Below are 24,720 nucleotides of genomic sequence, written 5' to 3'. Positions count from 1 at the left end.
CTTGTCCTATGAGTTGGATCCTTGAGGAAAATGCATCTTCGGCGCCTGCGCTCTTTGTTTTCCGAAGCTGTATTCTGTGTTTCGAGGATTTGCAATGCAAATGGCGTTTCACAGGAGAAGCGTGTCATGCGAATTTTTCCTGAGGGGGCTCTTTTTTTTTATTTTCCCTACGCAACGAGTGACGATCTCGCCCTTTACCAACCTTTTGTTGGCACCCTGGAGTTCTCCCACTCTAACCATGCTTAACCATATTCCTGCCTACACTCACTTTGTGTTATCGCCGTTGTTAGATACACGGTGAACAACACCCACTCTAAAAAAAAAAACCAAAAAAAGAAGGAAAAAATTGGAGGAGCACTAGTTGATTAACGGATCTAGGTAGATTCAGCTAGTGAATTGACAATATCCCTCCAATTTGTTATATTGTAATAATTTGTAGGATTCGATTAATGTGTTGCCTTCATATATGAGTTCCCAAGTATAAGAACTGATCTTCGACGACGGTAATGGCACGTGCCGAAGGCCGTATATGGGGATCTCCGACGTTCGGCGACTACCATTCCTCCAACCCCAACAATGGCGACGGTGAATAAGGATCAAAAGGCAAAGGTATATTCTCGAGTCAAATATTATATATTTTACTTCAAGCTCACCCAATACATAGCCCAGTGCCCTTCGCTCCATTCTTGCGGGTTCCACTGCCGGAGCCGTGGAGATCGGTAAAGAGCTCAATGACCCCTACCAGGCTACTAGCTAACCCGTATACTACAGCGATCACATACCCGGCCGAATGTATGATCTTTTGAATGTCTTGCGGCAATTGGTGCTAATGCTATACAGTTGCGAAGACCCGGACTCAACTCAATCGCCAACTTACCCATGGCCAAAAGCTACCATGGCCACCGTTCGGGAGCCAGTGGTATGCAGGATGTACAACACTGATTATCGGAAACTCGCTGAAGGCTGGAATTCGTGCGTCTACCTCCCGCGACTGTCTGGACTACCGTTGATACCTACTAGGATTTGTCGCATTCGATGCCATTAAATCGGTTCTCCAGGATGAGAACGGCAAGATCTCGGGACCAAGGACGGTCGTTGCTGGGTTCGGTGCTGGATTCACCGAGTCTCTTTTCGCCGTCACCCCCTTTGAAAGCATCAAGACCCAATTGTAAGTTTCCCGTCCTCTTACTGGCTGGCTCTACTAATCAAACTATAGGATCGACGATCGGAAGTCTGCCAACCCTCGGATGCGTGGCTTCTTGCACGGTAGCAAGCTTATTTTTAAGGAAAGAGGTGTTAAGGGCTTCTTCCAAGGCTTTGTGCCCACTACGGCAAGACAGGCTGCCAACTCGGCGACCCGATTCACAGCCTACACAACATTGAAGCAGTTTGCAGAGGGCTACACGGCGCCAGGCGAAAAGTTGGGCACTGCGGCTACCTTTGGAATTGGTGGAATCGCAGGTCTCATCACTGTGTAAGACTTAGATCTCTGAAGACGATGGAAAGAAACTAACATGAATCAGTTATGTGACCCAACCTTTAGACACGGTCAAGACAAGGTTAATACGCCCACGACACTAATATTATTATATATGAGGTACTAACTATATCAGAATGCAATCACTCGAGGCCAGCAAGCATTACAAGAACAGCATCATTTGCGCAACAAGAATTGTCAAGGATGAAGGTGTCTTCACTTTGTGGTCTGGCGCCATGCCACGACTTGCGAGATTGATTATGAGTGGAGGAATTGTGTTCACCATGTTTGTGATCAACCCAAGTTATATGAAAGTTGCTAACAGTTGGATAGGTATGAAAAGGCTATGGATGGACTGGACCTGTTGGATCCGGAGCGAAAGTATTTGTAGAATAGATTTGGCCTTTAATAGAATACATGGTATCTTTGTACAAAATAATCTGCTATTTACTCTTTGCTTTTGCCATATCCTCGGCCACCATAGCCTCAACTTCACTATCAGCCATCCAGGTCCGCACACTTTCCATCACAGTCTCCAAACCATCACCACCATCAAGAATACTATCCAGATTGTGGATTGTGATGCCTGTGCGATGGTCGGTGCAGCGACTTTGACCAAAATTGTAGGTTCGAATTTTATCACCTCGACCCATTTTAGCCACACCACCCAGTATACCTCGTCTGAGCTGCATAAGTTCTTGTTCACGGGCTTCTTGCCGGGCTTCGGCCAACTTTGCCCGTAGCATCTGCCACGCCTTTCTCCGATTGGCCTGCTGGGACCGTTCATCTTGCATGGAGACGACGGTATGCGTGGGGATATGAGTCAATCGAATGGCGGATTCGGTTTTGTTGACGTGTTGTCCACCAGCACCTCCAGCCCTCATCTTTTCAACCCGCACCTCTTGCGGGTCAATGTAGTAATCGCTGTTTGGATCTTCAAAATTCAGGGCGTTATCCACCTCACTGCCGTCCTCTGGGAAACTCGGCAAGACCATTACGCTGACGGCGCTGGTATGGGTGCGACCCTTGGTCTCGGTTGCAGGTACTCTCTGCACCCTATGTACTCCCGATTCAGTCCGTAATATATCATATGCACCATTGGCTTCAATTTCAATGACCGCTTCACTAAGACGGTCATCGGACGGTCCGACCTCTGTGTCCTGCTTCAAAACTGTTGGGCGAAGGCCCCTTCGGGAGCAAAAGGCAACATACATCCGTAACATCTCAAAGGCGAACAAGCCTGCTTCATCTCCACCTGCACCGGGTCGGATTTCGAGCAAACAAGGAAGGTCTGCAAATGGATGTCGTGGAATGAGAGCCTTCTTCAATCGATCTGATATTGTTGGCAAGGCATCGCGACTACTTTCAAGGTCTTCCGTTGCCAAAGACCGTAGTTCGGCATCGGTACTTGGATCCGTTAATAAGGATTTGAGCTCGACAATAGACTACGCCGAATTAGTAGGGCTTCGATACAAAGACTCCGAGGCGCGCATACATCATTGACATTGACCCATTCTTTCAAGATATTTGCTATCGGTGCCAATTCCCCAGCTCGCTTGGCAGTTTTTGCGTCAAAGGACTCTCCCAGACGTTCTGAAAGCTTTGTATGTTCAGCTGCAAGTAGGCGGGCTCTGGTTAAAAGAGCTGGGGATAAGGCAGAATCGGATACTTCGTAAATTTAGCAATTGATCAGAATGTAATCAAAGATGGGGTCTTACCAGTATGTATACCTCGCGACAATTTCAAACCTCTAGGCAAGATACGACATATTGACTTGACGAGCATACTTGTCAGTTAAGGACCAAAATTTTGGGAGTGAAGGCGATTGACAATTCCATGTCACATGACGGTAAAACAATGTAAAGGCCACGGAGTATACTCTCAACTTTCGACTTCCACTTGTTTGTTCTTTGCTCTTAACACTTTTCTACTTTTCTATTCTAAAGGGTTTTCTTTTTGGATTATGCCCTTCCTCTTACACTCCTAGGGAGATTAATACTGTACTCATTTACACCTTTACTACATTACTGTATTGCGCATAACCAAAATGCTTGTTTCCTTGGAATCACTCACGGCCTTTCTGGCTTGTTTCTCAGCTGGATATGCCCTTGAAATTCCCTCAGACACACCTCTATCTGAATTGATATCTTCTGCCAAAGCCCACCTCGCGCAAGGCTCACCCCGAGATGCCGTGGTATACTTCGACGCCGCCGTCTCGCGCGATCCAACCAACTATATCACTATCTTCCAGCGGGGCGCGGCTTATCTGTCTATCGGTAAAAACTCACAAGCCTCGAGTGACTTTGATCGAGTTCTAGAACTCAAGCCAGACTTCGAGGGCGCTCTTTTACAACGATCTCGCTTAAAGGCACGCTCTGCGCATTGGCAGGAGGCCTTGGAGGATCTCGAGCGGGCCGGGAAGAAGTCGACGGATGACTACAAGGAATTAGAAGCTGCACGCGATGCGGCCACTTTGGCTCTCAATGCTGAAAAGCAGGGCGACTGGGAGACGTGTGTCTCGGAGGCAAATGTGGCCATCTTAAAGGCAAATACAGCACTGCCTCTACGGCAGGCTCGAGCTCATTGTCACTTCGAAAAGGGCGAAACGGAAGAAGGGCTCAGTGATTTGGCACATGTCTTGCAAATGTCCCCGAACTTGGTCGAGCCTCACCTACAAATGTCGTCTATGCTATTCTACTCTCTAGGGGACAGTGACCGTGGCCTTGCTCAAATCCGTAAATGTCTGCATGCTGACCCCGACTCAAAACCGTGCAACCGTCTCTATCGACGTGAGCGGAAGCTTGCCAAGCAGCTAGAAAAATTGCATACTGCCCTAGGCGCACGCAAATTCAGCAATGCAGCAAATCTCATGGTCGGCGATAGCGAATCCAATGGGCTGATTGCAGACATTAAGGGCGATGTTGAAGAAGCACGGCAGGCTAAACATATTCATCGCCTGGCACCCAATAATCTTTACACGTTCCTAGTCGAGAAAACCTGCGAGGCTTACCGTGAAGTGAGTACCCACATCGCAGGATTTGGTTTCTGTCACTGACATACATAGATGCGCATGATTAAAAAGGCTGGTCCTTATTGCGCCGAAGCTCTCCAGCTCGTCCCTCACTCGCTTGCCGGTCTCCTGTATCAGGCTCAAACCGCTCTGGATGAGGATCGATTTGAAGATGCCATACGTACGCTCGAATCGGTCAAAGAACACCATCCCAGTTCTCAGGAGGCGCAAACCCTCCACCAAAAGGCTCAGACCCTACTGAAGCGTTCCAAGCAGAAAGATTACTACAAGGTTCTGGGTATTAGTCGTGATGCAGATGATCGGACGATTAAGCGCGCGTATCGCCAGCTAGTGAAGCAACATCACCCTGATAAGGCCCACTCCCAGGGTGTAAGTAAGGAAGACGCAGAGAAGAAGATGGCGGCCATCAATGAAGCCTACGAGGTTCTATCTGACTCCGAGCTCCGGACACGGTTTGATAATGGCGATGATCCCAATGATCCTGAATCGCAGCAACGGGGCAATCCATTCCAAGGCAGCCCATTCGGTGGTCAACAATTCTTCTTCCAACAGGGTGGTCCACAATTCCAAGGGAATTTCAAATTTCCTGGTGGATTCCGCTAGAATGTGGAACATACCAGGTGTTGGGAGTCGATGGAGTCGATGTATTTGGGAATTCAATGAGGAATAAATTTAGACATATGAACTCATTCCTTTTTTTTAATTGAATTGGATTGGATTGAATTGAATTGAATTGAGGTAAAAGAGACATAGAACAAAATGAAGTATCTCATCCTCGTGGAGCATCTGTCAAGGGCACATAGCTCACTTGGAAGACCTTCTCTTTGTGGATAGATCCATCTTCCCTTTTATCCACCACCCAGATATACTGGCCACCGTTGAGATTTTCACTCTCATCTTCTGATTCCACTGGAATAAAAAGTCTTCCAGGAGCACGCAGTTGGTCCACCAGAGTCGGGTGAAGTTGATCGGCCGCAGCACCAACATGGATGGCGTCGTAGGGTGCACCTTCTTTCCATCCAAGACGTCCATCACCGGTGATAAACTTGACAGTTGTAGAAGCTTGGAGTTCACTACCTTTCTTGGACTTGTTCATATTGGTGCGAGCCAAGTCTGTCAACTCGGAGATATGGTCAATGCCAATTACCTGTCCTTGAGTGTTGGAATCGGTCACGAGATTGGCAAGAACATGTGTCAAATATCCTGAACCCGATCCAATATCCAACACTCGAGCACCTGGTTTGAGATAATTAATCAGATACTCACATGCATGACCATGCATATGAGGTGCTGATATGGTGGCTCCATATCCAATGGGCTGAGGTGAATCTGAATATGCCCGTGATGGAGCATAATGTGCTCGATCAACCTTTTGGTCATATTAGGACATTTCTTAGATATATTCATATTATACTCACTCCGATCATGGCATCTTTCACACGCTCGTTCTGGATTAGTCCAGCCTTAAATAAGTTCTCAATCAACTCAGTGTTGGTAGATCCAGAGCAATACCACGCCATTGTCATAGCCCGTTTATTGAGGTTTGATTTGATGAGATTGAACATGGGAGTTGTTGGAAAGGAAAAAGAGTTCAAATTACATAGTATGTAACTTACATATTTGTGATTATATAAATGACGCCATGATATCCGCATTCACACCTAAGTCCTACTTCTATACATATCTATACCTTCTAGTTAGTCTATATCAATATCTAACTATCCCTTAATTAATTATAATTATTTCTATATTATATTATAAAGAAAGAAAAAAAAAAAAAAAAAACAACAACAACAGCAGTTTAATTCCAAAGCGAATGTAATGAAAAGTCACGTGAATCAATATCAAAACACCCGTGGATATTGTCCCCGGTCCCTGCACATCGCCGACTAATCATCGCCGATTAAGCGCATAAACACAATCGTCGTGGGAAACAACTGTATTACCAAGGGCATCATGGAACTATCCAAGTTCACTCACATACCTTTCATCTGATATTCCTTCCCCTCGTTGACATCAAAATGGATCAAAATCCTGCCACTCGAGTCACTGTGGATCTGTTGATCCTCGACTACATGGTCTGTCTATGTGTTAGCAGGATCCTAGAAGCGATCCAGAATGGACCAAATGAGGACATTGAATGGTTTGCAATTTCTGTTGAACGTAAGCACTAGAACTCCCTAAGTAAAGGATTATTCATACTGACTTACAGCTCAAGAATTACACCGGTTGGTTCTTGGTCATCACCTTGAAGGCCCCCTGCCCTGGGACCTGGATCTTAAATTGCGCATCTTCTACCTGTCCAATCTATTTCTCCACTGGGACCCTCCTAAAGATCGTGACCTCGTTCACTTTGTGCCCCTCTCTGACATCGCAGTTCAGTTCATGGACCTCTGTCACTCCACAGTTGAAATCGTATCCCGGAGACGTTGGTTCGACCTTGGCGCCCACTTCATGGTCCATGCAATGCTAGAAGAACAAGAACACTTTCCAGACCAGCTCCAGAGACTCTGCAACTGGAGAACCAACGACGGTGAACTCGATATATGGTGGGAGGTCAGCCGTATTATGTTCCTGGAGCATGTACCACCCCCATTTGGTACCGCGGATTCAATGAGCCGAGAGGAGCTTGATAAAACATTTCCACCCGAAGCCCTACAGGATCGTTTTGTTGATTTTTTCGAAGACTTCATGGATATCCTAGATGTGCCCCTTCTTCTTCAGCTGGAGTATGGTCAGCTGGAAGGTTTGACCCGGGAGGAGACACGACAGATCCTAGAGTATTGTGGATCGTAATAGTACTCAACCCCCCCCAACCAAGAGAATGTCCTGCTATCTGCTCCTATGTGTGATGCTAAGCCGAGCGCGTGAGGGCCCAGGTCCATGGAGTTGTCATGAAACGCAATACCACATTGATTCAATCTTAATCTATTTTCAGCTGATATAAAGATTAAAAGCAACATATAGGATAATGGGAAAGTCCACAAGACCTGTCCTTGACATGGCATTTATATCTTGGAACATATCTTGGAACATAATAATTTACAAAGGGCGCAAGGCCGCTCTAGGTACGAGAACACAGATAAAAGGCGCGTGGCAAAACACTCATGTCACTTAACCAAGCAGCATGCGCCGGGGGTCCTCAATGTATTCCTTGACCTGCGAATGGGATTAGTGTATGATTCAGGCGGACGAGAAGATAGACATACCTTGACAAGGAAAGTAACAGCTTCGCGACCATCCAAGAGACGGTGATCATAGGTGAGAGCCAGATACATCATCTAGAAATATCAGTAAACCGAAGAAAAAAGTTATTAGATTGCCTGTACGTACGGGACGGATTTCAACCTTGCCGTTCACAGCGACAGGCTTGTCCTTAATGGCGTGGAGACCCAAGACAGCTAAACAAAATTAGATTTAAAGCCCCTCGCAAATAATATGTGAGAACTGACCTGTTTGAGGAACGTTGATGATTGGTGTGCCCATCAGCGAGCCAAAGACACCACCCTGAGTTTTAAGTTAGCCGTGTTATTCTTGAAACACAAAGATAGGAAACGTACGTTGCTGATAGTGAAAGTACCACCGGCCATGTCTTCAATAGTCAACTTGTTGTCACGAGCCTATTATAGGTCAGTAAACTGAATATCCCCTCAGAAAAAGAAAAAAAAAAAACTGCTCACCTTCTTTCCGAGATCGGCAATGGCCTTCTCGATTCCAACCAGATCTTTGCCTTCGGTGTTACGAACAACAGGAGTCACAAGTCCCTTCTCCGTGGCGACTGCAACGCTGATGTCAACGTAGTCGCGGTAGACAATGGTATCACCACCGTTAGGGCCCTCAATGGAAGCGTTGACAGCAGGGATATCCTTCATGGCAAGCACACAAGCACGGGAGAAGGCGCTCATGAAACCAAGCTTCACACCGGTCTTCTTGAGGACATCATCCTTGTACAGTTTCCGGAACTCCATCAGCGAAGACATGTCGACCTCGTTGAACGTTGTAAGAGATGCGGCGGTGTTCTGGGACTGCTTCAGGCGCTCTGCAATACGCAGACGCATACGGTTCATTTTGACCTAGATCAAGATTAGATTTAAAGTCAAGTACAAAGAGGTATTAGCCGTCAACATACCCGGCGTTCCTCGCGGCCACCAAGAGCTGGCTGTTCAGCGGCTTGAGGCTTGGACTCCGTCTTAGGAGCCTCCTTAGGGGGCGCAGCCTTCTTAGGTTCAGGCTCTTTGGGCTTCTGGGTCTCGGCGGGGGCGGGCGAAGCATCCTTCTTAGGCTCGGGCTCCTTGGGTTCGGGCTCCTTGGGCTTCTCAGCACCCTCGTCCTTCTTTCCGCCTTCGGGAGCGGCGCCAAGCTCGATCCTGACGAGATCCTGGCCGACAGTAACGGTATCTTCCTCGTTCACGAGGAACTCCTTGATGGTACCAGACTCCGAGGCATTCACCGAAACGTCAATCTAACAGAAAACTTATGTTAGTCAACAGTACTAAAGGGTGGGGGCAAAACGGGACAAAACTGGTATTTACCTTGTCTGTTTCGATTGTCGCAATTTCCTCGTCACGCTCGACGAAATCGCCAACCTCTATACCAGAATGAGTAAATGTTCAAATGTTCAACCACGGCTAAAGCACCATACGTTTTGAGAACTGCTTGAGGGTACCCTCTGTGATCGACTCAGCCATGCTGGGGACCTTAATGATGGAGTCGGCTAAGCAATATTAGTAATTGACTAACAAGACTGCTTTTGAAAAGCATTTACCATAGGTACGGAGTTGGTGACCTCCCAGAGGAGCAAGGTTGAGTCGCGAGACATTGATGCTAGTTGTATGAGCCAAAATTGCGACGGATGGTAATGACATAGATACTTACCCGGAAGAAGAGACCTGCAACAAGCCTGAAGCTGAACGAGCCGAAGTCTTCCGCGTGAGGGTAGACAATCCCTTGACATTGCGGAACTGGCTTGATGCCCGAGGAGTGGTCCTGGCCACAGCCGAGAAGCGCTGGCCCGACAGGCGCGCAATAGAGATTCGAGAAGCCATGATGAATTAAAGCAAAATTTATTCAGCTGAGAAAAAGCCGAAACAAATAGATAAGAGAAAAAGCTTCCAACTCTAAAAATTAGAGGAAGCAAAGAAAGATCAAGCTCGGATTGGATCGGGTCCTAAGGTAAACCGGGCACCTTTCCGGCAGAGGCGGACTATTCTTCTTACACTACGGCAAGTTGGAGAGACCATTTAAGCAGATTTCGCTACGGAACGTCGTTATGACCATTTGAGCAATTTTATGCCGAACGAATTAGGAAGCCCAGAATAGTCAACCTGACGACATTGAAACCCTCAACCCCAAATCATTGTCCACCAGGAACCCTAACAATCTCCAGAGGTTGTCATTTCTGTTTGACAGACCTGTGTATTAAACACGTTTTCTTTCTCTGATTTTCTTTTCCTCTTTTATCTGGCCGGAATTGGACCCGGGACAAAACTTGAGCACAATGTCCACCTACGCTGTTAAGTGAGTAGTGTAGTGTTCCCCTAGGGGGACTGTTCACTGATATATTGCAGGTCGCTCTACCGGCGCTCCCTGAAACTGTCCCTTGACTGGGCCGTCCACCGACAGGTCTGGCGCGGACAAGCAGTTTATATCCGATCCCTTTTCGAAGCCAACAGGGACGTTCGCGATCCTCGCCAGCAACAGGTATGCGAAACTAAAATCCATGTTCGATAAACCTAACACATGCTACAGGTTTTACTGCGCGAGACAGAGAAGCTCTTGGAGACCTGGAAGCACCCTGACCCATACCGGGCACCTACTGCGCCCGGCGGCAACAAATGGGAGCGTAACCTACCGGCCCGAATTCTGCCATGTATGCTCACATCCTCATATATCCAACCTCGACTTTCCACTGACCATCAAACAATACAGATGCTCAACCCCCTGGTGCACACTAAGTCAAATCAATATCGCAAAACACAATATGAGGATTGGACCAATTACAACCATGAAATATGCAACATGAAGTATGCGCCTTTCCCCACAGATGTAGAGTACCCAAAAGGTAGAATCAAAAATCTACAATTTCGTTCATGTACAATACATAAGCCACATCAATAATACCATATATATATATATATATATATATATATGTACAATGCATACGTGAAGTACGAAAGGCAATCCGGTAGATTTTTAACACTTGAAAGACCTGGAGTTTTCATTGATTTGGGCTCATGCCCAGAGCTAGTATCCGAAAGTTGAAATCCCTCAAGCAAGTTAAGGTCGTCGGTATCATTCCATGTCCGTAGACATAATGTACAACCAGGAAATTGATGGAAAAAAAAGAGAAAACGCAGAGCCATAACGTGCCCGTCCCATAACCCCATTATCGTGTCAAAGAACCAATCCGCGCCGGAAAAGAAAACAAACAACCCGCGAAAAAAGATAGAACCCTTACAGCTCCTGGCTGCCCTTGCCGGCCTTGGGAGTCTTCTTGGGAAGAAGGTCTGGGGATCCATGTTAGTACATGCAGAGATAGAGGGTCGATGGGGTTGTAAACGTACTCTGGTGAATGTTGGGGAGAACACCACCCTGGGCAATGGTGACGTGACCCAGGAGCTTGTTCAGCTCCTCATCGTTGCGGATGGCAAGCTGGAGGTGACGGGGAATGATACGGGTCTTCTTGTTGTCGCGAGCGGCGTTTCCAGCCAACTCGAGAATCTCGGCAGCGAGGTACTCAAGGACGGCAGCGAGGTAAACAGGTGCACCGGCACCGACACGCTGAGCGTAGTTGCCCTTGCGGAGCAGACGGTGGACACGGCCAACGGGGAAGGCCAAACCAGCCTTGGAGGAACGGCTGAAGATATTGATGTCAGTATGAAATGTATACATTATAAAAGACGCGAAATGTAAACAACTTACGACTGCGCGTTCTTGCTACCGCTAGCCTTGCCGCCGGACTTTCCGCCAGTCATTTTGATAGATTTTTGATGGAGGGGAGGGGAAATGGGGGAAGTTTTAGTGAAATAAAAGAGAAGTTTGAAGATTGAGAGCTGAAGTTATGGTGTAAAGTCGCAAGAGCAGGTGGGAGAGCGTGTGGAAGCAGATGACCTTTATAAGGACGCGGTGAGGGTGACGTTGGGGCAGCATCAATGGTCCTCCAGATCACGGTCTCGCTTAGATGTTGCAGCCAATGATCAATCAGATCAGGCATTCCGCTTCGGGAATAGTCTTGTAATTTAAATCCATTACTATACCAAACAGTCAGCTGAGCGTAGTTCTACCCCACCTTTCTCACCTTAAGACGCGTCAATGTCAGTTTAATCATACAGATCATACCAAGTTGTTACTGTATTGAAATTCTGCCTCCTTTTCACCCCCTCCAGGATCAACTGCCCTTTGGAACACGAGTATAAAGACGGTCTCTCCCCTCGTCACCGCGTCTCTCTAACTTCCCCTTCCACATTCCATCTCTATTTCCCACCCGCACGCTTCATCCATCTTTACTCTTTAAACTTCAACTCTTTTTCTTCCCCTCAACTTTCTAAATCACATTCAAAATGCCCCCAAAGGCCGCTGAGAAGAAGCCCTCCACCGGTGGCAAGGCCCCCGTTGGCGGCAAGGCCCCTGCTGAGAAGAAGGAGGCTGGCAAGAAGACTGCCACCGCTGCCACTGGCGAGAAGAAGAAGCGCGGAAAGACTCGCAAGGAGACTTACTCTTCTTACATCTACAAGGGTGAGTTGATTCCTGAACGCAACATAAACCATGAGAAGGGGAAACGCGTCCATACTGACTTTATTTCCAGTCCTCAAGCAGGTCCACCCCGACACCGGTATCTCTACTCGTGCCATGTCCATCCTGAACTCCTTCGTCAACGGTATGTTTTTCTTTTCTTTTCTTTTTCGCAAAACCACGCGTTTACGCGTTTATCACGTCATGTATTCTGACTTTCATTTCCAGACATCTTCGAGCGCGTCGCTACCGAGGCCTCCAAGCTGGCTGCTTACAACAAGAAGTCCACTATCTCCTCCCGGGAGATCCAGACTTCTGTGCGTCTCATCCTCCCCGGTGAGCTGGCCAAGCATGCCGTCTCTGAGGGCACCAAGGCTGTGACCAAGTACTCTTCTTCCGCCAAATAAGTGGCTTCTTTACGTTTTCTTTCCAGCTTGCTTTTGTTTTTACTGCCTCTTGATCTGTTATGGGCTCTGAGGTGGTCGGTTATGGGTGTTTTGCGGGTTTCTAATGCGTCATGGGATGGCTTGAATTTTCTTTTCCCGATGGGTGATTTTTTTTTGAATGGTTACCACTCGATACGTGAATGCGGTGTAACATAACTCGGGTCTGGGGCAGGCATGGATTGGCCTCCCCTACTAGAACGCGAAATTCCAAATGCTTGATTGCATTGCATCATGATTCTATTTCTCTTTCCTGGTTTTTCTTTAAAAAAAAAATCCCCAACGTGCAAGCTAGAAATACCACCGACATCTCCTAGTCTATATCTCCGTCTCGTCTGAATCGTCCAGCACCTCAACTTCATCCAGAGCCTCTGCCCGGCCATGACCATGATCTGACTGATGCTGGCTAGGGAAGATGTGCACAATGGGCTGTCCAGGCGTGGATTGAATTCGTTCTTTCCAGTCAGCCCAATCATCTTCATCCTTGATGAGAAATCCAACGAGCATGCTGGGATCCATATCCTTGATATGGATTCTCCGCAGTCGGCAGGTATAGTAGCTATCGAGTTCCTCTTGGGTGTAAAGCCCATTCGGTCGGTATGATGTTGCAGGTCGGGTGGTATGCGGATCAAGGAAAAAGAGGTGGCAGTCTTGAGCCCCCACGAAGTAATGCGATGCCGATGGGCGTCCGCTGTTTTAATTAGCGAGCTCATCATGTTAAACAGATACCTGGACCTACCCTGCAATGCCAACGGATTGAGGATACGTTAGCGCAGCTCGTAGCCCGTCCCAGTACGCTGGGGTGACATTGTCGATCCCCAACCTAGTCCCAATCAAGATGAGTGTTGGTTGAATTCGACCTGATCTGTCGTGGGCCACGTGTGCAAATTTGTCTTCATAAACATCCGAGGTGTCATTAGTTACATAGACCCTAAGTTGGGGGGTCTCGCTTTCGGTTGAAAGTAGCCTGTTATAATCAGTATCGCTCTGTGACTTGGGTTTTGGTGGCACACACTGGATACATTTAGCGGTTGCTGAAGGTCCGAACCATTCGCCTGGGTATTTCCCACATGATTCTGCGCCACGATTGACAAATCGATGGATGGAGAAAGGAGCATCCGGGTGATCGGCGAACATTGATATTAGCTTCGACTCTTCCTCCACTTTCTCCCCTCGGCGCCAGTCTAGTATATATGATTAGCTGTGGGTTTTTGGGTTTTATTTTTGTTTTGCCTTCTTTTGTAGTGTTTTCAGCCTTGGGTTGGATGCATCTCTCACCTCGTCCTAGTAATAGAACTGAAAATGTATTTGCCAAAAGGCTTTGTCCAGATCTAATCATGCAGCCCCACCCAGTATCTGATGTAAAGCCCTGGGGGTCCATCAGCTGACTTCTCAGACGTACCCCAAGAGTCATTGAGGATGTTGCTTCTGGTGTCATTGTTCGTGGAATCGGTATGAAATTTGATCGGTATGTGATCCAGATCCTCGATCCAAAATCGGAGATAAATGCCTTTGGCCATGCTGTGTTATTCAATGTGCTATCATCCAACTGTCTTGGCGGGCTGTGTGGGCTATTGACTGTATGTAATGTTAGGCGTGAAATATTGGAGCTATGTGTTCACTCGAGGAAAACTCACTGGCCTGGTCACTGGGTGGTTGCGGGGGGGCATACTCCCTGCCCAGACACGATATCGATGCCGCGGGTACATCATTTCTGGGTTCTGGGTCCCAGAAGTATTGTACTATGCGTTTGCACTTTTCCATGTCGACGGTCATGACTGGTTCTGGTTTCCTGCTGTTGATCTGCTGGGTGTGAATGATTCACGGTTGGGGTTGATTAGAGAGATATATATGTTGCATCAACATATATATATCCATCCAACCCTAAAAACCCAACAAAATCAACTCGGGTGATTTAGAAACAAGTAATCAAACCAGACAATAAAAAGACAAGAGGAAAACCCCAAACAAAAGGAATGGAGATTTGAATAACAAAGCTCTAGTCAAGTCGAATATTCGATGAGGGGGAAGACTTTCAGTCACGAGCCAAGACGTCACCGACTAGAATGTGCCACTTAATGAGTCTACACTAAATACTATTAAAAACTACATTGATATCTTTCATATCTTTCATCCATAAAGTCTGAATCTGAAATTTTTTTAAAAAAAGAAAAACAACAACAACAACAAAGAGTATGTATATTATATTTGTTACCTTTTATAGAATGTCCGTCACCGCCCTGACCTGACCCAAAGGCAAATTGCCCCCCAGTTCACTTCTTTTTTCCCATCAACATATCAGATTCACCCATGGCCCGCCATGGAAAATTCAAGGCCCGTAACAGGGCCCCCTCGGGCAGAGGTAATTAATGTGCTCTTATTATTCCGAGATGAAGACTAACACATATAAAAAAAAAGACCCGTCCCTACACCAGTTTACTATGCAGCAAGAAGCTCGGAATACCGAAACCCATCAGCGATCATGGGCAGGCAGCAGCCTTCGTCACAAAGCGGTTCAATTTGTGAGCGCAGGGAGCTTGGAACCAACTCTAGAACCAGACAAGGATCAAACAAAATTGGACACGGATCGGGAGGAACCAAAAACCGACCATATACCGGACAAAAAGGCCGATATTGAGCTTCCATTCTTCTTCGATTCAAAGGGACAAGGAGCTATTCACACCGAACACCCGGACCCAGTACTGCGATCGAAATTATCAGATATAGATGACTCGAGTGAAGACGAAGTTGTGTTCACCGGCAGGAGGAATACAAAACCCATTCTCATTGAAACCAATCAGAACGAGATTCAAGAAATCGTACAGACAACCACTGCTGCATCCATGCAGAAACCACACACAACGTTAGACTCTGCGCTCCGGGACCCTTCGCCAGCCGCTACCCCCACAGGCCACCCCGAATCCGACCTAGAGAGACCAGATTGGCCACTATTAGAGGAGACCGACCCACTAGCCGACTATATCGCCAACATCGACAATGACTACCACGAGGAAGTGACATCCGGTGCAAAGGTTGACCTAGAAGGTGGCATTGACGTTGAAAAAGCCGCAAGTCAACTAGATCTTTCGCCTTTGAGCCCCACAGGCTCCAAAATCGAATCACCAAGATCACTAGCTCAAATGCAAATTGACACCGGACATGAATCACTTTCAACATCAAGCGAAGATGACGAGGGCGACATGGTGGTCTCAGGATCAGATGACGACAACCTTGAAGATTTCGTGCTGCTCGACCACCTGGCGAACGGATATTCTCAATATACCAAGAAAGGTTCCCGTCATGGATTTCCATCGGCATCGGCACTTGCGGATGCCCTTGAGTCTGACCCATATTTCGGGTTTGATATAATGGACTTTGACCGGCCAAGTCTACGGAAAAAATCCAAGGGCAAGAAGTCCGTTCCCGACCCAGTACTATCCGATAGTGAATTCGAGATCGAGCTACAGGAGGCTTGGCAGAACGACCGAACCAAAAAGAGACTGCGAAAGATGGAGCGGGAAGAGCTCCGGGCGCAAGGACTACTGGGCAGAAAAGCAGGCAATCCGGACCTCAAGGTCAAGTACCCCAAGGAAATGAACATGGAGGAATTTATGACTGAGCTTCGCTCATTCCTCATGTCCGCTAAAAATAGGTTCGTTATTTATCTGCTCATTCTCATCGACACAGCTAACTCATGCAGCTTGTCCTTGCCGCCCATGACCAAGCAACGCAGAAAGCTGATACATGAATTGGCCAATGCGCTGAATCTGAAATCACAGTCACGCGGCCATGGGCTTTCTCGCTTCCCGGTTCTCAATAAGACCACGCGCACTCCGCGATACACGTCCAAGACTATATCTAACGTTGATGAGCTCTTATCCGGGAGGAAGTTCAACCGTCGGTTGTTCAAATCATGGGGTACGGAGGTGCAGAAATTCTCCCAACCCAGGCGTGGAAAGTCCGGTGCAGCTTCATATATGGATGGCGATGTGGTTGGTGCCTCAGCTCCTGAAATCGGAGCTGAAAACCGAGGGCGGGCTATGCTGGAGAAGATGGGATGGAGTACCGGTACTGCTCTGGGTGCCGCCGACAACAAGGGAATTCTGCAGCCTGTCGCGCAGGTCGTGAAGAACTCGCGGGCTGGGTTAGGTTAGATGTTTGGGTTTATGTTAAGAAGGGGAATATTTCCCACTCGGCATATGCCTTGTTAAACTGAAGATAAAAATGTAAGACTTGATGGACCTGATATATCTTTTCATCTTTTGATTTTTCCGAACGGTAAATGGGCCTCGTGGATGTATTTCTAGTGTTTCCTCCCCTTCCTAGCAACAGACCCCGTTACGGGTTGTGCGTGGCCAAGGTCTCTAATATGATTGAATAATTTAGACTTGGACGTGAATGGGGCCTGGCAGTTTGCACATATAAACCCTGGTTGATCCGCTTGCTTCGCGGCCTTTTTCGCCCGTTTCTGCTTGGCTTTGCCCATTTTGAGAGTTGGTGACTGCTCGGCGAGGTCCGAAGACGGGTGAGCAGGTATACCAGAGTATCCGGCGCCCATAGATAAAGAATTCAACTCGGTGCGGAGCCTCGTCTCGACATATTCCCTGGAGGCATAATCGTCATCGTCATTGTGCGAAGTAGTTGGGGAGTTTGGCTCGGAGAGCTTGGTTGTTTCTTCAAGGTCATGCGAACTTCCTTGATCCTCAGCATCAGTGTCGTGGCTCTTCAAGACATCTAATCGCACATCGTCCTGTGAAGTAGCATAGACCTCATCCTCCCCGTCATCAACCTCAAGAGGGTTAGTTGTAGTTGCATTGGTACTCGAGTCATCAGCGGACTCCAAATCCAATTCGTCGTTCTGCATTCGCATCTCCCAGCATAGCTGTTTGACTGCCTTCAAATGCTTTTTGCTACGTTCGTGTGCCTCAAATTGTTTCTGGCTTTTGAAATATTTGTGGCATACAACACATTCAAAACTCTCGACTTCGCTCTCTTCGCTCTCATCCTCGTCGGCTGCCACTGGTTCTTCTGATTGGGCCCACTCGGGGAGTACATGATCCCGCATCTTGGCTTGATTCACAGCTCGCGATCTTGCAGCTTGTGCAGCCACAGACTGGCGGAGAGTTTCCTGGCGTTGTGCCTCACTCGGGGCATTGGCTTTATACCGTGGGTCACGCTTTTTGACAAAAGCCACGAGGGACCTGACAGCATCGTTGAATTCTCGGATGCCTTCCTCCCGGAGACGTTTGTTCTCCTTTTCCATCATTCGTCGCACCCGACGATCAGGCGCCTCAGAATAACGATGAGCATCTTTCCATGCGAACTTCTTTTGGGTGGAGAACCCAGTCCACGCAGCATAGAAGGGCCGTACAACGTTCTCAAAATCATCATTACTAGACCCGAATGATGGATATTCAATGGGATCTTGATCCTCCCACTGACAGGCTAATCTTTCTTCTAGTGCGAGCTGTTCGAATTGCTCACGTAAACCACCAAAAAATCCGGTTGGAGAGTCAGAGAACTCCATTCGAGGACTGAACTTCGAAAAGAGTTTGAGGACATCTTCGGCTGTTGTGATTCGAACATTATACGAGTGCTGATCATCGGTATTTCCGTTTGTCCCTAAGAATGCATCGCTATGGGAGTCGTACCATGCTCGTTCCTGGGGATCTGCGAGTACTTCATAGGCGGATTGGATTTCAGCAAACAGCTTGGTAGCCTCGTCAACATTCCCATAATTTCGATCTGGGTGCAATACAAGAGCTTTTTTTCGATATGCTTTTTTGATCCTGAGAGGTCGGGCAAGTTTTAGTTGTCTACCAACCAACATTTTCATATAAACTTACTCCTCATCTGTTGCACCACGTGTTACACCAAGCAGCTCATAATAATCGGTCTTCTGGTTTGATTGTTCTGAAGAACCGGAGCTTGCCTGGCTGGAATGAAATTGGCCCATGGCGTGTTAAGAGAGAGAGAGAGAGAGAGAGAGAGAGTAATGGTGGAGAATGGCGAATACCGCAATAATTTATTTTGAAGCAACCTTTTAATGATTCATTTTCAAATATCTCAGGTAAATTGGGACGATAGAACGGGGGTGTCTATAAGTGTCTACAAATAGAAGAGAAGAGAGAAAAAAAAAACATTGCCAATGAAGTTCAAGGCTTGGCACATTCGATAGATAAGAAAGGCGGGGAGGAACATCTTGCCTCGGAGCTATTTTCCAGTTTTCCAGTTTTCACTCTTCAACATCTTTTGATCTTTGCCTTTTTTTTAAGAAAAATCTGATTTTCTTATTTGAGGAATGTAAAACTGTTCTTCCGTTCTAATTGTCTCTTTCCCTCCCGTCAATATTCCAACCTTCAGGCATGGTTCGGTCTTTAATTCATCTTCCAGACGAGATCCTGCATTCTATTCTATGTTATTCTACTCCTCAATCCTGCGCTGCCGTGGAACAGACCAACAGTCGATTTCGAAACGTCACAAATGAACGCTTACTATGGCGCAACCATTGCCAGTCGCATTACAAGTTCTGGGATGGGCGACATGATTTACCCCGGAAGCTTGCATGTCCAGTCAATTCAACCGATTGGAAAGCGCTCTTTGTCTTCAAGTATCAGGTTGATCGATCTGTCACTCAGCTTCTTGGTAGTATTCTTGGTAGCCAGATCGGCCGGATCGAGAAGTTTCGCCTTGTCATCAATATGGGATATGATGCAAAGGATACTCTTCTACGATATAGCCTGATAGAGTCTGGGGAGGATTATTTGGCCAGAAGGTGGGCTACTACTTCTATGCAAGTTGGCATGTGTTCCCTTCGAATTGACCAGAGTGCCTTGTGCCAACTACAAAAGGTACTATGCCCACGCGCTCTTGACTTGCCTGCACCGAAGCATTGCCATACCTGAATGGGCGAAACTCAAACGCGGAGAACCCGTATCGCTCGACCGAGCCTTGGCCTGCTTTGATCTCTTTATACCCGAGAGTGGAACTGGTGACTTGAATGAAGTAGGTGTTATTCTAGTGTAACCCCTCGACAAAATCCATGTCTGACTTTGGTCTAGATACGAGAGTCTCTGGGCAAGGTCCTCGACCGCTTTCTTGTCTCTCACCCGGATCTTTCCATCTTCACACCTCGTGAGAAGGCACTAGCTGTAGCATCCTGGTTAGGGTTGAACGGTCTCACGGGGATCAATCCAGAGCGGGAATACCATTCTTTGGAGCACAACTTTTTAGGGTTAGCTCTAAAGGGCTCGGAGCATAACTCCCTACCGTTGGTATCAGCGGCGATATATTGCTTTGTTGCCCAGGGGGTGGGCCTGAACGCCCGTCCCTGTGGATTCCCATTTCACGTGCATGTGATCATCACCCCCCCGCTGGGCTCCGACATGAATGGAAATGCTTTGGGTGGGATAGAGCCAGGCGAGCCCCTTTATTTGGACCCATTTCGGGGTGCAAGAGAGACTCCTGTCTCAACCCTGCGCAGCCAATTAACATTTCTGGGCATGTCCGATGTGGACCAGACCGCAACTTTGGGTGAGGCATCGACTTCGGGCGTTATCTTGCGCTGTGGTAAGAACATATTAAACTCGATTCGTGTCGAACCACAAAATCCGACCTTGCGTGCCACCTCGATAGATGTTGTGAGCGCAAAGTACGCAGCACTCTGGTCTGTGATGCTACTGTCCGGCGATTCGAGGCCAATGGATCTACGTCATCAGTTGCCATGGCTCATGGAACTGTTCGCTACAGACTTTCCTTCTGATATATTTCTAGTTGAGCAGTACATCGCTCCTCTGTTTCATGGGCTGTTCGAGCATGAACACATACTGGAGAGCCTTCATGTGATGAGGGCTGTGGATGAGATCCCAAAGCAGGTTCGCAGGCGAACCGGTGGAAATGCGAATATACGATACAAGGTGGGCCAGGTCTTCCGCCATCGTCGCTATCATTACGAGGCCATCATTACTGGTTGGGACTCGGAGTGTGGCGCGGGCGAACAATGGATGAGGAGAATGGGCATTGATCGATTAGATGCTGGCAGGCACCAAAGCTTCTATCATGTGCTGTGCGTGGTTCTCATGTCCTCTTCACAGTTAATGGCTAACGATGCATAGTGTGGCGGATCGAAGTGTCCGGTATGTGGCCGAGGAAAATATTGGAATAATTCTGCCTCGCTTCACGGAATTGCCGAGTAGCTTGACTGCCATTGCGGGTAAGCATTTCAAGCGGTGGGATGAGGGGAAGCGGATGTTTGTTAGTAACATGAAGGATGAATACCCGGATGATTAGTCTACATAAGAGATATACTATTTGAACCTCAACAATATTATTCGAATACGTGTAACTTATATAGCAAATATTGTTATCTATCTATCATATTTAACATCATTATTGCTTCGCTTCGCTCTGCAATATACAGACCCTGCTACTAAGTATCTACCCACTGCCCATTTTCCCACCAAAAGTGACCAAGCTTGGAGCCTATTCTATCGATGAATTTATACTGTAACCTATTTTTATTTGTTTATTGATCTTATTCATAATTGGAAGCCCAATGTAATATATTATAGGATTATATCCGTAAATATTTTTCATAGTGTGGCCAATTTTTAAAGTTATGGTAGAGGTTCTGATCGCCAGTTTAGTATAGGAGCCACTAGCCCCCGCTATATATAATGACAATTCATCTTAACCTCTAAATTTCAACTACTTGTCACTCAACAGCCATATATATCGGACTATTCGGAAAGAGATATTTTACTAATTTAATAATGATCCTTTGTTGGAAATTATTAGAAAGATTATTACAGTATAAATTTATTGAGAGAATAGGGTTCAAAGTTAGTCAGTTTTAGTGGGAAAATAGGCAGTGGGTAGATACTTAGTGCAGAATGAGAACGTGCTGAAGATGACTTGATACTAAGGGCTTACTATGCACGGTATAGATCACATAGTAAAATAAGTGTATATTACAAAGAGTGTGAAACACTCGTTATTTAACCCCTAAATACTAATAAATCTATCTAGCGAGTAGTAGGATAGGTAATATAGGTAGACTGCGGATATCCTTAGATATCCGTACTAGTATAACTAGACTTCGGCAGAACCCTCCGACCCAAAACCCAATGGGTTAAACCCAATCATTTGAACCCATTTTTGCATAAAGATTCATAAAATTCATAAAAGTCAGGTCTTGGCATTTTTGAAGGGACTTTTTTAGTAGTATAAAATACTTTTTTGCTTATATATATTTTAGTTTTGATATTGTACTACTTTGCTGAATATATATATATTCAAATTTTTGAATTTTAAGTTATCGGCCGGAATTACCCTCATTACATACATTCTTTTATAATTCACTTCTTGCATACAGGAACCACCTGTGTTATTTAGACCACCCACTTGCCGGACTCGATTTGTCAGCAACCCAGGGGTTAAATAGCGAGCGCTTCACACTCTTTAAAACACACACTTATTTTACTTTTTACTCTAGTACTATATATAGTACGTACTAGTATTAAGTTATCTTTCGTCTACCTTTATTTAATAGTTATAAGCCTAGTTAGCCTATAACTCTTTGTTTAATTATATTATTATCGAGTCCTACTATATTAGTCGCTTTAATTTTATAAGAAGTTAGTAACCCCTTAAGTAAGAATCTAACCGATATTATAAGCTAGATATATATATTAGTAAGCGCTTAGTAACTATAAATATAAGCGATTCCTTTCTCTCCTTTAAACTAAAGAATATAACTAAAGTAATACTAAGATATTGTGATCCCAGAAGTCTTTCTGTGACATAATCTGCACTAATGGCGCCTACGTGGACCCGTACGGACCCAAGTAGGTCCGTACTTGCACACATAGGGCACTTTAGCCCCCGTATTCTGTAGTATTTAGCTATTAGCATACCTAGTCTACACAAACCATACGATCTTTCTCTGAATCATATCTAGTAGCATATTAGTATAGACTATCTTCTACGATTAGCCTAGGGAGGCACGAGAATAGTGTTATAAAAGACCCGAAAAGGGATAATAGTAATATAAAAACCCTCTCGTCCTATCCTAACCTCGATCTAGCGGACCTAAATTACTATAAACGGATTAGAAGTCTATAAGATAGTAACTATCTTTCCCTATTTCTTCTTAGAAAGATAAGGTATACTAAAAACCCTAAGAAACCGGCCCCCTAGAATCTAACTTCTATCTTATAGATACTAGGGAAGAAATAGAAGAAAAAAGGAGTTAATAAGTACTTTTAGTAAGATATAGGAAAAGGAAAAGGCCTTAAATATAAGAAAAAAAGAAATAAAAATCTTTTAAAAGGTAGGGTAAATTAATCTATATAGATTAGATTTAACCTATCTTATATTAATATTAAGTAAGATATAGCTAGATCTATATCTAGGTACTACTATAAAAGTAGCTTCCTAAACTAATAAAAGGAATATACTTAATAGAACCTAATCGTATCCTTTTAGATAAAGAATACCTTAAAAGAATATTTAAATAGCTATAATAAGCCTCTATAGAAGACTAAGTCTAAGCTACCCTCTTAAATAAGGTAATCGAAGCTCTTAGTCTTCTAGAAGCTAATAAGTAGAATATATACTTATAAATATATAATATAATAGACTACTAGTAAGTCTATACCCTTATCTACCTAGTAATAAGCTAGGTATAAGCCCTCTATATAACTTAAGAAGTACTCGTACGAATTAATAAAGGCCTTACTAATATTTTAGCCGCTATAGGAAATAGCTAACTAGCTTAGTAAGCGCCTCTAATAATAATAATAATAAGAGTAAGCTATCTTAACTAGTTAGATAAGGAGATATATAAGAAGTTTCTAAATAATTTATACCTAATAGCTAACTATAAAGGGATAATCCTTAATAATATAGCCTATAAATAGATATAGGACTATAACTATTACTTTATAGGCCTAGTAAAACTAATAAGGATAAAAGCCTTTAATAAAGTAAAGATCCTCTAAGCTAAGAGGAAGCTTATTAAAAGCGCTAGCGAATAACTAGATATATATAGAAGGAAACGCGAGTAAGAAAGACTTACCTCCTTTATATTATAGAAGGAATTTAAGGAATAAATTAAGTAGTAGTTTATAGAATACCTTATAACTAAAAAGCTCTATAAGTAGTATAAAAACCTAAAGTAAAGGAAGACTTTAATCTAAGAATACTCTAGAAATCTTATATAGATTATTATAGATCTTAATTAAATTATTCTAGATACTATACTTATCTAATACTTTATTACTAGTACTAAACTAGCCTACTAAGCTAAATAAGCTAAGGAGCTATATAAGCCTATAACCTTTAAAGATATTATCCTATACTTTATATAATATAAAGAAGGCTATATAGTAGTATATAAATATAAAAATATAGCCTTATATAATATAAAAGTAATAAACCTCTATACTATAAGACTAAATCTATATAGCCTACCTAAGGATCTTAAGAGACTTAGGAATACTATAACTATAATAAGAAAGGATACCTAGCCTATATATACTAGAAACCTAAGACTAAAGAGACTAAATAAAAATAAAAAGCTATATTTAAATAGTTTAAGGTATTATTAAAAAACTAGTATAGCTATATAATATAGAAGCCCTTATTAGCTACCTTTAATAAGCTCTTAAGTAACTACTTATTAATATAAAGGATCTCCTTAACCTATATTACCTAACGAACGAACCTATATATACTTAGCTAGAGTCCCCTTTATAGCTATAGAGATATAAAGAAAATTTTAAAAATCTAGATAAGTAGAAAATAGCTTATTTAAATCAAAAATATCCTAGTAATTAGCCCCTATAAATATCCGCTTTATTAAATATTATAGGTAATAATATAATATTCTATTAAGAAAAGATCTATTCTAATAAGATTAACCCTATAAGGATCTATATCTTACTTAATAATCGAGTAAGTAATACCTTTATCTCCCCCTATATTATAAAGAAGCTAAACAGAAAGGTATAAATTTATAAACTAAAAATACCTCTCTT

At 44.8% G+C, this 24,720-nt stretch overlaps 13 protein-coding genes across 13 annotated transcripts; 7 read left to right on the top strand and 6 right to left on the bottom strand.

The window, feature by feature from the left end:
* Positions 1-576: 576 nt before the first annotated feature.
* PGRI_045420 (putative mitochondrial tricarboxylate transporter (Ctp)) lies at positions 577-1,868 on the top strand (the record flags this gene model as incomplete). Its single annotated transcript, XM_040792255.1, has 9 exons — positions 577-609; positions 665-719; positions 772-792; positions 841-972; positions 1,021-1,168; positions 1,217-1,474; positions 1,524-1,559; positions 1,614-1,763; positions 1,811-1,868. The coding sequence occupies 9 exons, from the start codon at positions 577-579 to the stop codon at positions 1,866-1,868; spliced, it is 891 nt and encodes a 296-aa protein (XP_040647968.1).
* A 52-nt stretch (positions 1,869-1,920) lies between these two features.
* PGRI_045410 (putative mitochondrial translation release factor (RF-1)) lies at positions 1,921-3,262 on the bottom strand (the record flags this gene model as incomplete). Its single annotated transcript, XM_040792254.1, has 3 exons — positions 1,921-2,922; positions 2,973-3,145; positions 3,196-3,262. The coding sequence occupies 3 exons, from the start codon at positions 3,260-3,262 to the stop codon at positions 1,921-1,923; spliced, it is 1,242 nt and encodes a 413-aa protein (XP_040647967.1).
* Positions 3,263-3,524: 262 nt separating this feature from the next.
* Positions 3,525-5,111, top strand: PGRI_045400 (DnaJ and TPR domain protein; the record flags this gene model as incomplete). The annotated part of the gene is made up of 2 exons (XM_040792253.1): positions 3,525-4,493; positions 4,542-5,111. 2 exons carry the CDS (start codon positions 3,525-3,527, stop codon positions 5,109-5,111), a joined length of 1,539 nt encoding a protein of 512 aa, XP_040647966.1.
* A 166-nt stretch (positions 5,112-5,277) lies between these two features.
* Positions 5,278-6,073, bottom strand: PGRI_045390 (protein-L-isoaspartate O-methyltransferase; the record flags this gene model as incomplete). Its single annotated transcript, XM_040792252.1, has 2 exons — positions 5,278-5,877; positions 5,927-6,073. 2 exons carry the CDS (start codon positions 6,071-6,073, stop codon positions 5,278-5,280), a joined length of 747 nt encoding a protein of 248 aa, XP_040647965.1.
* A 456-nt stretch (positions 6,074-6,529) lies between these two features.
* Positions 6,530-7,304, top strand: PGRI_045380 (uncharacterized protein; the record flags this gene model as incomplete). Its single annotated transcript, XM_040792251.1, has 2 exons — positions 6,530-6,671; positions 6,721-7,304. The coding sequence occupies 2 exons, from the start codon at positions 6,530-6,532 to the stop codon at positions 7,302-7,304; spliced, it is 726 nt and encodes a 241-aa protein (XP_040647964.1).
* A 318-nt stretch (positions 7,305-7,622) lies between these two features.
* On the bottom strand, positions 7,623-9,553 carry PGRI_045370 (uncharacterized protein; the record flags this gene model as incomplete). The annotated part of the gene is made up of 11 exons (XM_040792250.1): positions 7,623-7,667; positions 7,718-7,789; positions 7,842-7,909; positions 7,961-8,015; positions 8,069-8,128; positions 8,189-8,581; positions 8,638-8,970; positions 9,041-9,096; positions 9,151-9,222; positions 9,274-9,332; positions 9,384-9,553. 11 exons carry the CDS (start codon positions 9,551-9,553, stop codon positions 7,623-7,625), a joined length of 1,383 nt encoding a protein of 460 aa, XP_040647963.1.
* A 452-nt stretch (positions 9,554-10,005) lies between these two features.
* PGRI_045360 (NADH dehydrogenase [ubiquinone] 1 beta subcomplex subunit 9) lies at positions 10,006-10,462 on the top strand (the record flags this gene model as incomplete). The annotated part of the gene is made up of 4 exons (XM_040792249.1): positions 10,006-10,025; positions 10,076-10,208; positions 10,257-10,377; positions 10,437-10,462. 4 exons carry the CDS (start codon positions 10,006-10,008, stop codon positions 10,460-10,462), a joined length of 300 nt encoding a protein of 99 aa, XP_040647962.1.
* Positions 10,463-10,961: 499 nt separating this feature from the next.
* On the bottom strand, positions 10,962-11,482 carry PGRI_045350 (histone H2A; the record flags this gene model as incomplete). Its single annotated transcript, XM_040792248.1, has 3 exons — positions 10,962-11,014; positions 11,072-11,364; positions 11,430-11,482. 3 exons carry the CDS (start codon positions 11,480-11,482, stop codon positions 10,962-10,964), a joined length of 399 nt encoding a protein of 132 aa, XP_040647961.1.
* Positions 11,483-12,067: 585 nt separating this feature from the next.
* On the top strand, positions 12,068-12,646 carry PGRI_045340 (histone H2B family protein; the record flags this gene model as incomplete). Its single annotated transcript, XM_040792247.1, has 3 exons — positions 12,068-12,242; positions 12,313-12,384; positions 12,468-12,646. 3 exons carry the CDS (start codon positions 12,068-12,070, stop codon positions 12,644-12,646), a joined length of 426 nt encoding a protein of 141 aa, XP_040647960.1.
* Positions 12,647-13,000: 354 nt separating this feature from the next.
* On the bottom strand, positions 13,001-14,458 carry PGRI_045330 (cysteine protease ATG4; the record flags this gene model as incomplete). The annotated part of the gene is made up of 4 exons (XM_040792246.1): positions 13,001-13,373; positions 13,422-13,696; positions 14,085-14,260; positions 14,320-14,458. The coding sequence occupies 4 exons, from the start codon at positions 14,456-14,458 to the stop codon at positions 13,001-13,003; spliced, it is 963 nt and encodes a 320-aa protein (XP_040647959.1).
* Positions 14,459-15,123: 665 nt separating this feature from the next.
* On the top strand, positions 15,124-16,836 carry PGRI_045320 (uncharacterized protein; the record flags this gene model as incomplete). Its single annotated transcript, XM_040792245.1, has 1 exon — positions 15,124-16,836. One exon carries the CDS (start codon positions 15,124-15,126, stop codon positions 16,834-16,836), a length of 1,713 nt encoding a protein of 570 aa, XP_040647958.1.
* A 149-nt stretch (positions 16,837-16,985) lies between these two features.
* PGRI_045310 (putative C2H2 finger domain protein) lies at positions 16,986-18,638 on the bottom strand (the record flags this gene model as incomplete). The annotated part of the gene is made up of 2 exons (XM_040792244.1): positions 16,986-18,471; positions 18,529-18,638. 2 exons carry the CDS (start codon positions 18,636-18,638, stop codon positions 16,986-16,988), a joined length of 1,596 nt encoding a protein of 531 aa, XP_040647957.1.
* A 409-nt stretch (positions 18,639-19,047) lies between these two features.
* Positions 19,048-20,971, top strand: PGRI_045300 (uncharacterized protein; the record flags this gene model as incomplete). The annotated part of the gene is made up of 4 exons (XM_040792243.1): positions 19,048-19,457; positions 19,510-19,687; positions 19,744-20,747; positions 20,797-20,971. The coding sequence occupies 4 exons, from the start codon at positions 19,048-19,050 to the stop codon at positions 20,969-20,971; spliced, it is 1,767 nt and encodes a 588-aa protein (XP_040647956.1).
* Positions 20,972-24,720: the final 3,749 nt, after the last annotated feature.

Source organism: Penicillium griseofulvum (genome assembly GCF_001561935.1).
Source record: "Penicillium griseofulvum strain PG3 chromosome Unknown contig_82, whole genome shotgun sequence".
NCBI lineage: Eukaryota > Fungi > Ascomycota > Eurotiomycetes > Eurotiales > Aspergillaceae > Penicillium > Penicillium griseofulvum.
The sequence above is the reverse complement of the archived record's forward strand: the minus strand, read 5'-3'. Positions and strand labels throughout refer to the sequence as shown.